General features: G+C 40.5%; 1 protein-coding gene across 2 annotated transcripts in view; it reads right to left on the reverse strand.

Annotated features, from left to right (window-relative positions):
* entpd4 (ectonucleoside triphosphate diphosphohydrolase 4) overlaps nt 1–12,093 on the reverse strand; it is a 28,266-nt gene extending 16,173 nt beyond the window's left edge. For both annotated transcript variants that reach the window (XM_081348667.1, XM_081348666.1), the window contains exons 1-4: nt 11,851–12,093; nt 11,249–11,414; nt 7,616–7,813; nt 7,321–7,526 (exon numbers count right to left, since the gene is read on the reverse strand). In XM_081348667.1, coding sequence (XP_081204793.1) covers nt 7,321–7,526; nt 7,616–7,813; nt 11,249–11,256 — 412 coding nt within the window. In that variant the 5' untranslated portion in view covers nt 11,257–11,414; nt 11,851–12,093. The remainder of the gene's footprint in view (nt 1–7,320; nt 7,527–7,615; nt 7,814–11,248; nt 11,415–11,850) is intronic.
* Nucleotides 12,094–12,139: the final 46 nt, after the last annotated feature.

Here is a 12,139-nt window from a genome sequence, read left to right on the forward strand (position 1 = left end):
TGAAGAAGGAGCTGAGCCGCAAGGCGAAGCTCTCGATTTACCAGTCAATCTACGTTCCTACTCTCACCTATGGTCATGAGCTGTGGGTAGGGTTGGGTATCGGTTGGGTTTTATCCGATACCAGTACCTACTCGGTATTTTTCAAACGGTTCCGGTGCTTAAACGGTTCTTGAAACGGTACTTAACAAAACTAAACCGCACACACTTTATCAAAAAAATAATACCTCTGTGTGTGTGTGTGTGTGTGTGTGTGTGTGTGTGTGTGTGTGTGTGTGTGTGTGTGTGATTTTCTGAAAAAGATTTTCTGATTTCTGATTAAATGAAAAATTGTGCTGTTTAAAAGGCTACTGATGTAGCCGATAACACTTGAGTTAACATCAAAATTTTGTCTTCTCATATTATGACTTTTACAAAACAGAGAAATATCTGACACTGAGCAGAAATATTTAACACACACAGTATAGCCTCATATAAATATACTTGATATTGATATACTTCATACTTGATATGCAAGATTTGCAGTTGGCATTAAAATATTAGACTTATCCGAAGAGGAACACTGGCAGCTGAACTTGAACTTTAGTCAGGCGTGTCAGAGGTTTTGGGTTCTAATCCGCATTCGTAGTTTTTTTTTTTTTTTTACGATTATGCTCATCAGTGGTTGTATATCAAGCAGGGACACTTTGTGTCCATTATAATTTGTGATTTCACCAGAATGAATAGATAGGCGTCGTCTAGGGCTTAAAGGGATACTCCACTTTAAAATGAAAATTCTGTCATCATATACTCACCCTCATGTTGTTTCAAACCTGTATGAATTTCTTTCTTCTGCTGAACAGAAAGGAATATATTTAGAATAATATCAGTAACCAGACAGTTTCTGGTCTCATTGACTTCCATAGGCTAGTAGGAAAAAAAATACTATGTAAGTAAATGAGACCAGAAACTGTCTGGTTACTGATATTATTCTAAATATCTTCCTTTCTGTTCAGCAGAAGAAAGAAATTCATAAAGAATTGAAACAACATGAGGGTGAGTATATGATGACAGAATTTTCATTTTAAAGTGGAGTATCCCTTTAAATCAAACTTCATTCACGCACATATGAAACCCTTGCATACACATAGGCCTACTAAGTAGTCATACATGTATACTGCTGAATGCTCAAACTAATATGAAATGCTCAACATCACATCTAAAGTCGCTCACGCACAAACACGCAAACTCTACACACACGAGACGCGCGGAAATATCCGCGCATACTCATCTGAGACGCGAGCACACACACACACACACACACACACACACACACACACACACACACACACACACACACACACACACAAACTCTCCGCGCACATAATCATATAGACGGCGCCTCATAAATAGATCGATCTCCGCAACGAAGCGCGCGTCCGAGTGACAGTGCGCGAGCCACAAGAGAAAACACTGTATCCGCGCCACTGATCGCAGCGGCAACGAGCACTTTGATCACTTGATTTAAAAAACGCATTTCAGCGCAAAATCGCCTCTTATTTAACAAACGAACTAAATTAATGCTCGCTCTGCTGGTTAACTGGAGATGTTATTGGATCATTCGTGCCGCGAGATGTTTTATAGGGGGCGGTAAAAAACGTCAGGCACCGAAATCAGGCACCGAAAGTTTCGTTCTTATTCGGTCTGGTTACTACCGTTTACGTCGGAACCGGTTCCCTATTGGAACCGGGTCTCGGTACCCAACCCTAGCTGTGGGTCATGACCGAAAGGACAAGATCCCGGATACAAGCGGCCGAAATGAGCTTTCTCCGCAGGGTGGCTGGGCGATCCCTTAGAGATAGGGTGAGAAGCTCGGTCACTCGGGAGGAGCTCAGAGTAGAGCCGCTGCTCCTCCACATCGAGAGGGGTCAGTTGAGGTCAAGTCAAGTCAAGTCAAGTCAAGTTTATTTATATAGCGCTTTTCACAACACAGGTTGTATCAAAGCAGCTTCACAGTAATAAATTAGAACAATACATCAATGTTTGTTTCTAGTGGAACGTCTACGTTCGGTAATGCTGATCAATAGTATCGTTGATTGATTAATTCAATTAAATATCCCCAAATATCCCCAACTGAGCAAGCCAAAGGCAACAGTGGCAAGGAACCGAAAAACTCCATCAGGTGACCTAATGGAGAAAAAAAAACCTTGGGAGAACCCGGGCTCAGTCGGGGGCCAGTTCTCCTCTGGCGTTTATGAACTAGAGGTCGGATTTAACTGTAGGATTAAAAGTATTATATGAATGCCTGGCTGAAGAGATGCGTCTTTAATCTAGTTTTAAACTGGGAGAGTGAGTCTGAGCAACGAACAGTATCCGGAAGACTATTCCAGAGTTTTGGTGCTAAATGTGAAAATGCTCTCCCTCCTTTGGTGGATCTGGATATCCTAGGTATGACCAAAAGCCTCGAATTTAGTGATCTTAAAGAGCGCGATGGATTATAGGGCGATAGAAGATCGGTTAAATAGACTGGAGCTAAGCCGTTTAGGGCTTTATAAGTCAGTAGCAATACCTTGTAATTAATACGGGACTTTATAGGTAACCAATGTAGGGATGATAAAATCGGTGTTATATGATCATATTTTCTTGATCTAGTTAGAACTCTAGCGGCGGCATTTTGGACTAACTGTAGCTTGTTTATTAAGGATGCAGGACAACCGGCTAATAAAGCATTACAGTAATCTAGTCTCGAGGTCATGAATGCATGAACTAACTTTTCTGCGTCAGAAACTGATAGCATATTACGTAGCTTAGCAATGTTTCTAAGGTGGAAAAAGGCTGTTCTTGTAACATATGAAATATGATTTTCAAAAGACAGGTTGTAGTCTAATATAACACCCAGGTCTTTTACTGTAGAGGATGAAGTAACAGGACATCCTACTATGTTAAAGTTGTATTGTGAGAGGTTTTGTGGGTGGTTTTTTGAACCGATAAGTAGTACCTCTGTCTTGTCTGGATTTAATAAAAGAAAATTATGCGTCATCCAATCTTTTATATCTTTAACACACTCTGTCAATTTGGATAATTTAGCGTTTTCATCTGGCCGTGATGAAATATAGATTTGAGTGTCATCAGCATAACAATGGAAACTAATTCCATGTTTCCTTATAATATTTCCAAGTGGCAGCATATATATTGAGAATAATAGAGGGCCTAACACAGATCCCTGCGGCACTCCATAGTTTACTGGAGTTATGATAGATTTTTCTCCATTTAAATAAACAAAATGGTAGCGGTCAGATAAATACGATCTAAACCAGCTTAATGCTTGTCCTTGAACACCAGTATAATTTTGTAGTCGATCTAAGAGTATTGTATGATCTATAGTATCGAACGCAGCACTAAGATCAAGTAAAACTAATATTGAGATACAGCCTTGGTCAGAAGCTAAAAGTAAATCATTTGTGATTTTAACGAGCGCAGTTTCAGTGCTATGATGCGGCCTGAATCCAGACTGAAACTTTTCATAGGTGTCATTTTCTTGTAAGAAAGAGCCCAGTTGAGCGGACACAACTTTTTCTAGTATTTTAGACATAAAAGGTAGATTTGAAATGGGTCTATAATTTACTAGATTATTCGGATCTAATTGTGGTTTCTTAATGAGAGGTTTTATAACTGCCAATTTAAATGTTCTTGGAACATGACCTAAAGATAAAGACGAGTTAATAATATTGAGGAGAGGCTCTTCCACTACAGGTAACACTTCTTTCAATAGTTTAGTTGGTATGGGATCTAATAAACATGTTGTTGTTTTAGAGGAAATGATAAATTTATTTAACTCTTTTTGTTCTATAGTTGAAAAGCACTGTAATTGTTCTTGCGGCGTGATAATTGAGGCTGAATTATAAGGCGCGATTGAGGATTGAACGTTTACAATTGTGGTTCTGATGTTTTCTATTTTCTCAGTGAAGAACTTCATGAAATCATTACTACTAAACTGTAATGGAATACTTTGTTCAGGAGACATCTGTTTATTTGTTAGTCTCGCCACGGTGTTAAATAAGAACTTAGGATTGTTATGGTTGTTTTCTATTAGTTTGCGTAGATGCTCAGCCCTGGCCGCTTTTAGGGCCTTTTTATAACGTGACATACTGTCTTTCCATGCGATTCTAAAGACCTCTAAGTTGGTTTGTTTCCATTTACGCTCTAAATTACGGGTTTCTCTCTTTAGAACACGCGTAGTACTGTTGTACCATGGTGCTTTACTTTTCTCTCTGACCTTTTTTAATCTAATGGGCGCAACAATATCCAATGATCCAGAGAGAATGGTGCTCATAGTGCTAGTTAATTCCTCAAGTTCATCTGTTTGTTTGGGTTCACTGAGCAGCTGAGACAGATCCGATAAGCTGTTTGAAAAATTATCTATGGTGGATGGAAGGATTGTTCTGCCTAATCGATAACGCGGCGCAGCATGATATATTACAGGAGTACGTAATATGCAAGTTACCATGTAATGGTCAGTGACATCGTCACTTTGTGGAATGATATCTATATCGGTTGGATCGGTTCCATGTGATATAATTAAATCGAGTGTATGATTAAATCGATGAGTCGGTCCGGTAATGTTTTGCTTGACCCCAAAGGAGTTTAATAAATCAGTAAACGCAGCCCCTAACGCATCATTTTGATTATCTACATGGATATTAAAGTCTCCAACAATTAATGCTTTATCGAAGTTAACTAATAGGTCTGAGAGAAAATCTGCAAACTCTTTTAGGAAATCAGCGTAAGGCCCAGGCGGTCTATATACGGTAGCCAAGGCTAGAGATAATAGGGATGTTTTTCTATCATCTAAGAGCGTAACATTTAGTACAAGTACTTCAAATGAAATAAACTTATAACCCGTTTTCTGAGTAACATTGAGAAAATCTCTATAGATTGTTGCAACACCGCCGCCACGACCATTCAGACGGGGCTCATGCTTATAGAAGTATCCAGGAGGAGTAGACTCATTTAAACCGAAATAATCATTAGGTTTAAGCCAGGTTTCAGTAAGGCAAAGTACATCGAAGCTATTATCTGTGACTATTTCATTTACAATAACTGCCTTAGGTGTGAGTGATCTAATGTTTAAAAGACCTAGCTTTAAAAATTGTTTTTGATTACCAATAGCAACATTTTCTGGTTTAATAACAATTAGATTTTTTCTAGATCCTGCAGTAGATTTATGATTTGATCTCACTAAACGAGGAATAGACACAGTTTCTATGCAATGTTCTACACTATTTATATCAGTTAAATTGGTGCAGCAGAGACTATGATTTGGACTTTTGTTTACTAGTCAAAAGGTATTTAACATTTTGGAGATGTTATCTGACAGAAGATCCGATCCGAATCTGTTTGGGTGTAAGCCATCAGCACGGTAAAGCCTAGGACGCTCCCAAAACAGATTCCAATTATTTACAAAGAGAAGTTTCTGCTCATTGCACCATGACATTAACCATTCATTAAGCGCAAATAATCTACTAAACTTTTCATGACCTAGTCGGTACGTGGGAAGCGGTCCTGACACAATAATCGTTATATCAGGCGAAGTGCTGCGTACCGTATCGATCAGATTCCTGAAGTCTTTCTTCAAAACTTCCGTCTGGCGCAGTCTGATGTCGGCCCCTCCCGCGTGCAGGACAACGGTTCCGACGCGCTCGTTCAGAATCTCGGGAACGTGAGCAGCGACTTCGGAAACACGAGCACCAGGAAAGCAGTGACTATGCACCTTACTTTTATTTAACGTAACGTGTACGTGTCGAACGATGGAATCGCCGATGATCACAGCATCGCGTTCTGTTTCGCGAAGAGGGGAGAAGCGGTTTTGTGTGGATATCTCGAAAACCGGGAGGGTCGGAGAGAGTTTTCTTGGTCTAGACCTGACTCGCGACTTCCGCTGCGGAAAAATCCAGGCTTCGTGATGGCATGTTGGAGCCGGAGTGAACGAGACCATGGCTGATCGCGACCTCGACGTTCGGGACCGATGTTGAGGAACGCACGGAGTAGACGAGGTCGGAGTCAGCGGGTTAGTAACATTAATCTCTGATTTGTGTGCCTCGGCGCGCGATGTTTCGAGAGCCAAACGCCGGTCTATCAGCTCGGCTTTTCTTACTAAAAGGTCGTGGATCTGTTTCTCAACAGCTTCCAGCTCAGACTGTACCGCGTGCAGCTCAAATGTGTCCTCACCTGCACCAAAAGGTAGACTACTTACATTTGATATATTCGCCATTTTAACAGATGGACAGTAAGTTAAGTTAGCAACGACGCTACCAGTGGTGCTATCAATATTAATACTAATTTATGGCTTAAGTCTTGGATATAATCCGTCTTTTCAGTGGTACGGGTGTAGAGTAGACGCACGATAGGTGAAAAATGTTTGTTTGTAACTTAAATGAGTGCGGAGAAGACGCGTTCAGCCGTGATCCACGGACGTAACCTATAAGAGTATCCAGCGTTGGATCACAAGGCTTGAGACGCGTCTGCTCAACAATCCGCGTTATAACTATGAGGTGAGGAAAAGTAGAAAATGTTCGTTGTAAGTGAGTTTAAAGAGAAATCAAGAATTATAAATCAATCGATGGAGCTCCAAAGACAACAACGCGCTCAGACGCGACGCATGCGCATTCGAAACAGTGGCTCGGGCATCTTTTCCGGATGCTTCCTGGACGCCTTCCCGGGAAGGTGTTCCGGGCATGTCCCACCGGGAGGAGACCCCGGGGAAGACCTAGGACACGCTGGAGAGACTATGTCTCCCGGCTGGCCTGGGAACGCCTCGGTGTCCCCCCGGAAGAGCTGGAGGAAGTGTCTAGGGAGAGGGAAGTCTGGGCATCCCTGCTTAGACTGCTGCCCCCGCGACCCGGCCCCGGATAAGCGGTAGAAGATGGATGGAAGATGGATGGAACTTAAAATGTGAAACTAATATATAATATAAAAAATGACATGCAAAGTGAGATATTTCAAGCCTTTATTTGTTATAATTTTGATGATTATGGCTTACAGCTTACGAACATTTTCAAAATGATTTTGAATTTGGGGTTTTCATAAGCTGTAAGCCATAATCATCCAAATTATAACAAATAAAGGCTTGAAATATCTCACTTTGCATGTAATGAGCCTATTTAATTAGTTTCACCTTTTAAGTTGAATTACTGAAATAAACAAACTTTTGCACGATATTCTTATTTTTCGAGTTTCACCTGTAAATGTGGCCTAAGATATCAGCATAAACCACCAATCAATATCGGCTGACCACTAAGTTTACCATTCCAGGGCATGATTCTGCTCATTCATTCCCACACTGACCTGGCTTGATCTTCATCACTACAGGCTTCCTGTGCTTGTCTCGCATCTGCTTGATGTCGAGGAGTTCGTGCAGGTTGCCGTTGTGCCGGGGCCATGTGTATACGAACACGCGGGAGCCACTACTTCCACAGTCCACCACCAGCCCGTAGTTCAGATTGGGGTTATTGGTGTCCGTGGCCTCCATGTCCGGCACCCGACCCAAACGTCTAGATGAGACACATTGATCACGATGATTAGACAGGCTGAGATGCGTTACAGAAGTAAGAGAAGTGATCAGAAGTGACGGGTGTTTTACGTGTGGAGGTGCCGGTCCTCTCTTAACCAGCTGTACTGGCCCTTCTCCGTGACCAGCAGCAGGTACAGCACCCCCGTCACACCGGCCAGCAGACCCAGCAGCAGAAACTGCCGGAAGGACGGCAGCAGGAACCGGGGCAGAACCACCGGAGACAGGCTGAAGTGCCAGGATGCTGGAAACAGGCAGGAAATGCTAATCCTGCAGGGGGAAAAATAATGATGAGCAATGCATCACTATAGAAACTGGATCCTTTTAGCTCGGTTAAAATTGGGAAAGACGAGCAGCGGAAAAAAGAGATTAAAGGGTTAATTGACACACACATGAAATTCTGTCGTCAATTACGCACTCTCATGTCGTTCCAAACCCATTAGACTTTCATTCCTCTTCGAAAAACACGAATGAAGATTTTTAATGAAAAAGAATCTAACGCTTCAAAACATTCATCGTAAAAGAAATCCATTTGAATAAAGCAGTTTAATCCAAGTCGTCTGTAAAGACACTTTCGCTTTATATGATGAACAGATTTAATTTAGAAGACTTGGATTAAATCGCTCATTTATTTTATTACGTTTTATGAACATTTTGAACTGTCAAGAGTTTTGGGTGAATGGAAAAGATAAGACCGAAACATCTCAGATTTCATTAAAAATATTTTCATTTGTGTTCCAAAGATGAACCTTATTTTCATTTGTGTTGAAAAGATAAAGTCTTAAAATAAACAAGTAAATGATGACTTTTTTTTTTGTGTGAACTAACCTTTTAATTAAAATGAGCTAAAACAATTGCTGAACGCTTTATTACATCTTAATTTCATATGTTCAGTCCACTTTAATATGTAAAATTATAGTTGACTTAATCCATTTGTGCTTGGATGACATGAATCAGTTTTGATGCATTAACTAAAACTGTGTATTTTTAGCTTCCAGCATGCTTTGCATAGGACTGAATTGGTTTTAAATTAAGTGTTATTTTATGCATTTTAAGGTAAAAGCAAAGACATATTAAAGTCACCATGAAATCAAAACGGACAATTCTTGTTTTTTTATTGACTATTGCAGTATTTATTATAAATGTTTTATCCGTGCATATCATTATTTGTTGATGTGCACGGATAATCACGGATGGCCCCTCTCTCTTTAAGACATCTCTTCTCTTCTCTGATGATGTGTTTACAGGCACGAGGGCGGGGCAACCTGTCACTCACATGAGACCCACCAATAGCAAACCACAACCATCCAAACAATTCCTGATGGATAAAATCAACTCCTGCCCTACATTTGTTCTTGTTTGAGAAGCCGTTTCACTCGAATATACGTCACAATAAGGAAGAAAAGACTATTGCAACTTCTGTTTCATGACGACTTTAAGGTGCAAAGTTGCAAGGTCAAAATTTCACAGGCAAAAAAGGTCCATTGTTCAATGGTGTAGATGAAGCTCAGCTCACACAAAAGTTGCTTTCATTCAAACCAAGCAACGTTTGTGAGCTGAGCTTAATGCACTGCTACACTATTCAACGGTTTCCGTTGGTCAACAGTGAATTCGAGTGACAAACTTGAACCTGTTGTGAAATCTGCTTGGTAAATTCTTTCATCCCTCATATATTACGTTATATGATGACTACAGAGTTTTTTTGCTTCAATGTACATAGCTCATGTCAATTCAGTGACAAACTAAAAATTAAGATTTTTTTCAGCATGCACTGATTTGATAACACCAGGACTGTGCATTTTACAGAGTAAAAAGCAACTATTCTTAATTCCTGTCGACCTTAAAGGAGAACTTGGTAACTTTTTTAACTTAATAAAACTGCCTAGAAATCATTTGGATGGTTAAACAACCTGTTCTGGTGATATTGGTGACTTTCCCTGCTCCCCCCAGCGTTCCCAGGCGGAAAACCAACCTTGCAACTTGGGGACTACCGTCCCGGCAAGATAGAAATTGGAAGTCTCGTGAGAAGCGAGAATGAGAACGAGAGCGAAACACGAATTGTTTTACGGCAATTCGACAAACACACACGCATGTATGATGTATTACCAGATTACCCACCTCGGTAGACATAGCTCCACACGATACAGTTGGCTTGCTCCGATCAAAACAAACGCACATGAGCAGCGGTAGAGAGGGGGAGGAGGCCACCGCAAGTGAGTTTTTTACGACCGTGTTGTGACATATACCCCCCCCCCCCCCCCACAGCTGTAGGGGGAGCTCGTGGGGAAAACATGCGACAACAAAAGGGAAAATCAGCAAAGAAGTGACTAGAGTTCGCTAGAGTTGCCGAGTTCTCCTTTAAGGGTAGTGGTCGACCGATATATGTCGATATTTGCCATTTTTAAAATATCAGCATTGGCCGATAAGTTTTTCTGATTGGCCGATGTGTTGGAAGCCTGACTTTTATTTTGACGGGTGGCGCGGAGAACACCAGCGCCTGATCACACAGCGCTTACTCACATTCTCAGTCTTCATTAGTTTACGATCTCTGTCAGTCATATCTAATACTTTGTTAGACAGAACTGGTAAACAAAGAAAGTAAATGGTAGCCTATGCAAAAAAGTAAAGTGTTTGCTTTTATATTATTTGTAACAGAAAAGGCAAACAATCAAGCTGAAATACTTTCTTATTTACCGTCAACATTCATCAAATGCACATCTACATCATTTAAACAAATCTCTGAATATCTAATAAACATTTCATTTCACAAACCTTGCAGATTTAATGGAATCCAGCAGTGATACCTTTTTAAATGTGCATTTGTAGCCTGCAAAAACGTGTTACTGCGAGTGACGGTCGGTCCGTGCGAAGTGAGTGAATGTGAACAGAAGATCAGCTTCACAGGAGACAAGATCGAAAAACTTGAAATCCTTCATTTTTAAATATGCTGTGCTATATCCAGTTGCCCACTGTCATATTCATATCGTTTTCACTGTGTGCTGTATGTAATATTAGTGTTACCTTGTCCTTATTGGAAAAAATATGATTACTAGTACGCACAATATTACCAGATTACTGAATGCCCCGTTACAGTGTTTACTTCCTTTTTATTTACATATTTATATATTTTTAAACAATTACTTTATTTGTGAAAAATACTGTAATAGGATTGCAGATTCAAGAAGTTGCCATCTAAAGTATAAGCAGCATGCCTATTTTAAAGATTTGTTTTGTAATTTATAATTTATTAAATATTGATTAAAATACATATACATATATATATATATATATGAAGAGTTCAGATGCAAAAGCCTCTAAGTGCCATCTGAAATTTTATTTAAGTTCAGTAGTTTCACTTAAATGACCATTAATAGGTCATTTCCATTGCTATTTAAGTGAAATTACTGAACTTAAATGTACAAGCTTGATAAAAATGATCATTCTAGAAGAAAATTTCAGATGGCACTTAGAGGCTTTTGCATCTGAACTCTTCATATATAGGCTTTATATCGGCCATTGGCCACCCTGCTCTCTAAGATATCATCGGCCATCAAAAAAACAGTATCGGTCGACCACTACTTAAGGGTCTGTCAAGCAGAGGAAACTTCATTGGCAATAAGGTAATCATTTACTTGCCATTACACTTCACATATCAACTTTTCAAGTTTGAGAAAACCCCTCAAATGACTTCAGTTTTGTACTTGCCTTCCCATCGCTGGAGCGGATGAACAGGTGAGGTGGACGAATCAAACCTTTACCGGCAACCTCTTCTCTATACAGGTGTATTCCTCCATGACGTCATATTTCAAGTCATCATCATCATCAGGGTCTTCCACGCGTGTGCAGGTGTGCTGAGGAGACGTGGCATGTCCTGACACACACACACACACACACATGAGGAAGTGAAATAACCGCATCAGCTCAGCGAGGAGTGCGACGTTCACTAGTAGATGTCTAGCTCGAGATCTAGATAACAATTAATGTCTTTAGCTTACAAGCTAGTTAGTTGCCTACATAGACAGCATTCAGTAGAAGGCGCATGTGAACTCCATATTCGAACACAAGCTTTATGCTGTCTAGGTAGGGAGCTCACTAGAGTTTGAACACAACCGCAGATAACGTCTAATCACGAGCTGTGCGTTTCTCAGGCCGAGAACAGTTTCATGATAAAAGGATGTTTACTTGATACTTAAAAGTAGGTCAGGTTGTAGAGACAGACTGGAGAGTGGTTTAAAGCTGTCAGGTGTGTTTATCCTCTGATTAGCGGTTAGATAAATATGTGTATGAACGCAGGAAAATGTTCTCACCGTTCGGCTACGTTACATCTGGGACGGATGCGTCAATGATACAGCCATCCTCTGAGATTTAGGTTACGAATTCAAGAGTCCAAGAATTGAAATCCTCTCGGTGAACACATAAAGATGGCAGTTTAATTCCTGTGATAGTGGTGATAGTTCAAATTTGGCCGAGAAAAGGCTGTAATTCCCGGTAGTTACCGAGCAACAGTTCAGTACTATCAGGAGTAAAGACGGTTAGTGCGCATGCGCGTCGATGCCGGAAACTTGCGCCTGCGTGTACACTGCTGCTATGACGTCA

This window comes from Scardinius erythrophthalmus (assembly GCF_964197995.2).
Source record: "Scardinius erythrophthalmus genome assembly, chromosome: 20".
Lineage (NCBI taxonomy): Eukaryota > Metazoa > Chordata > Actinopteri > Cypriniformes > Leuciscidae > Scardinius > Scardinius erythrophthalmus.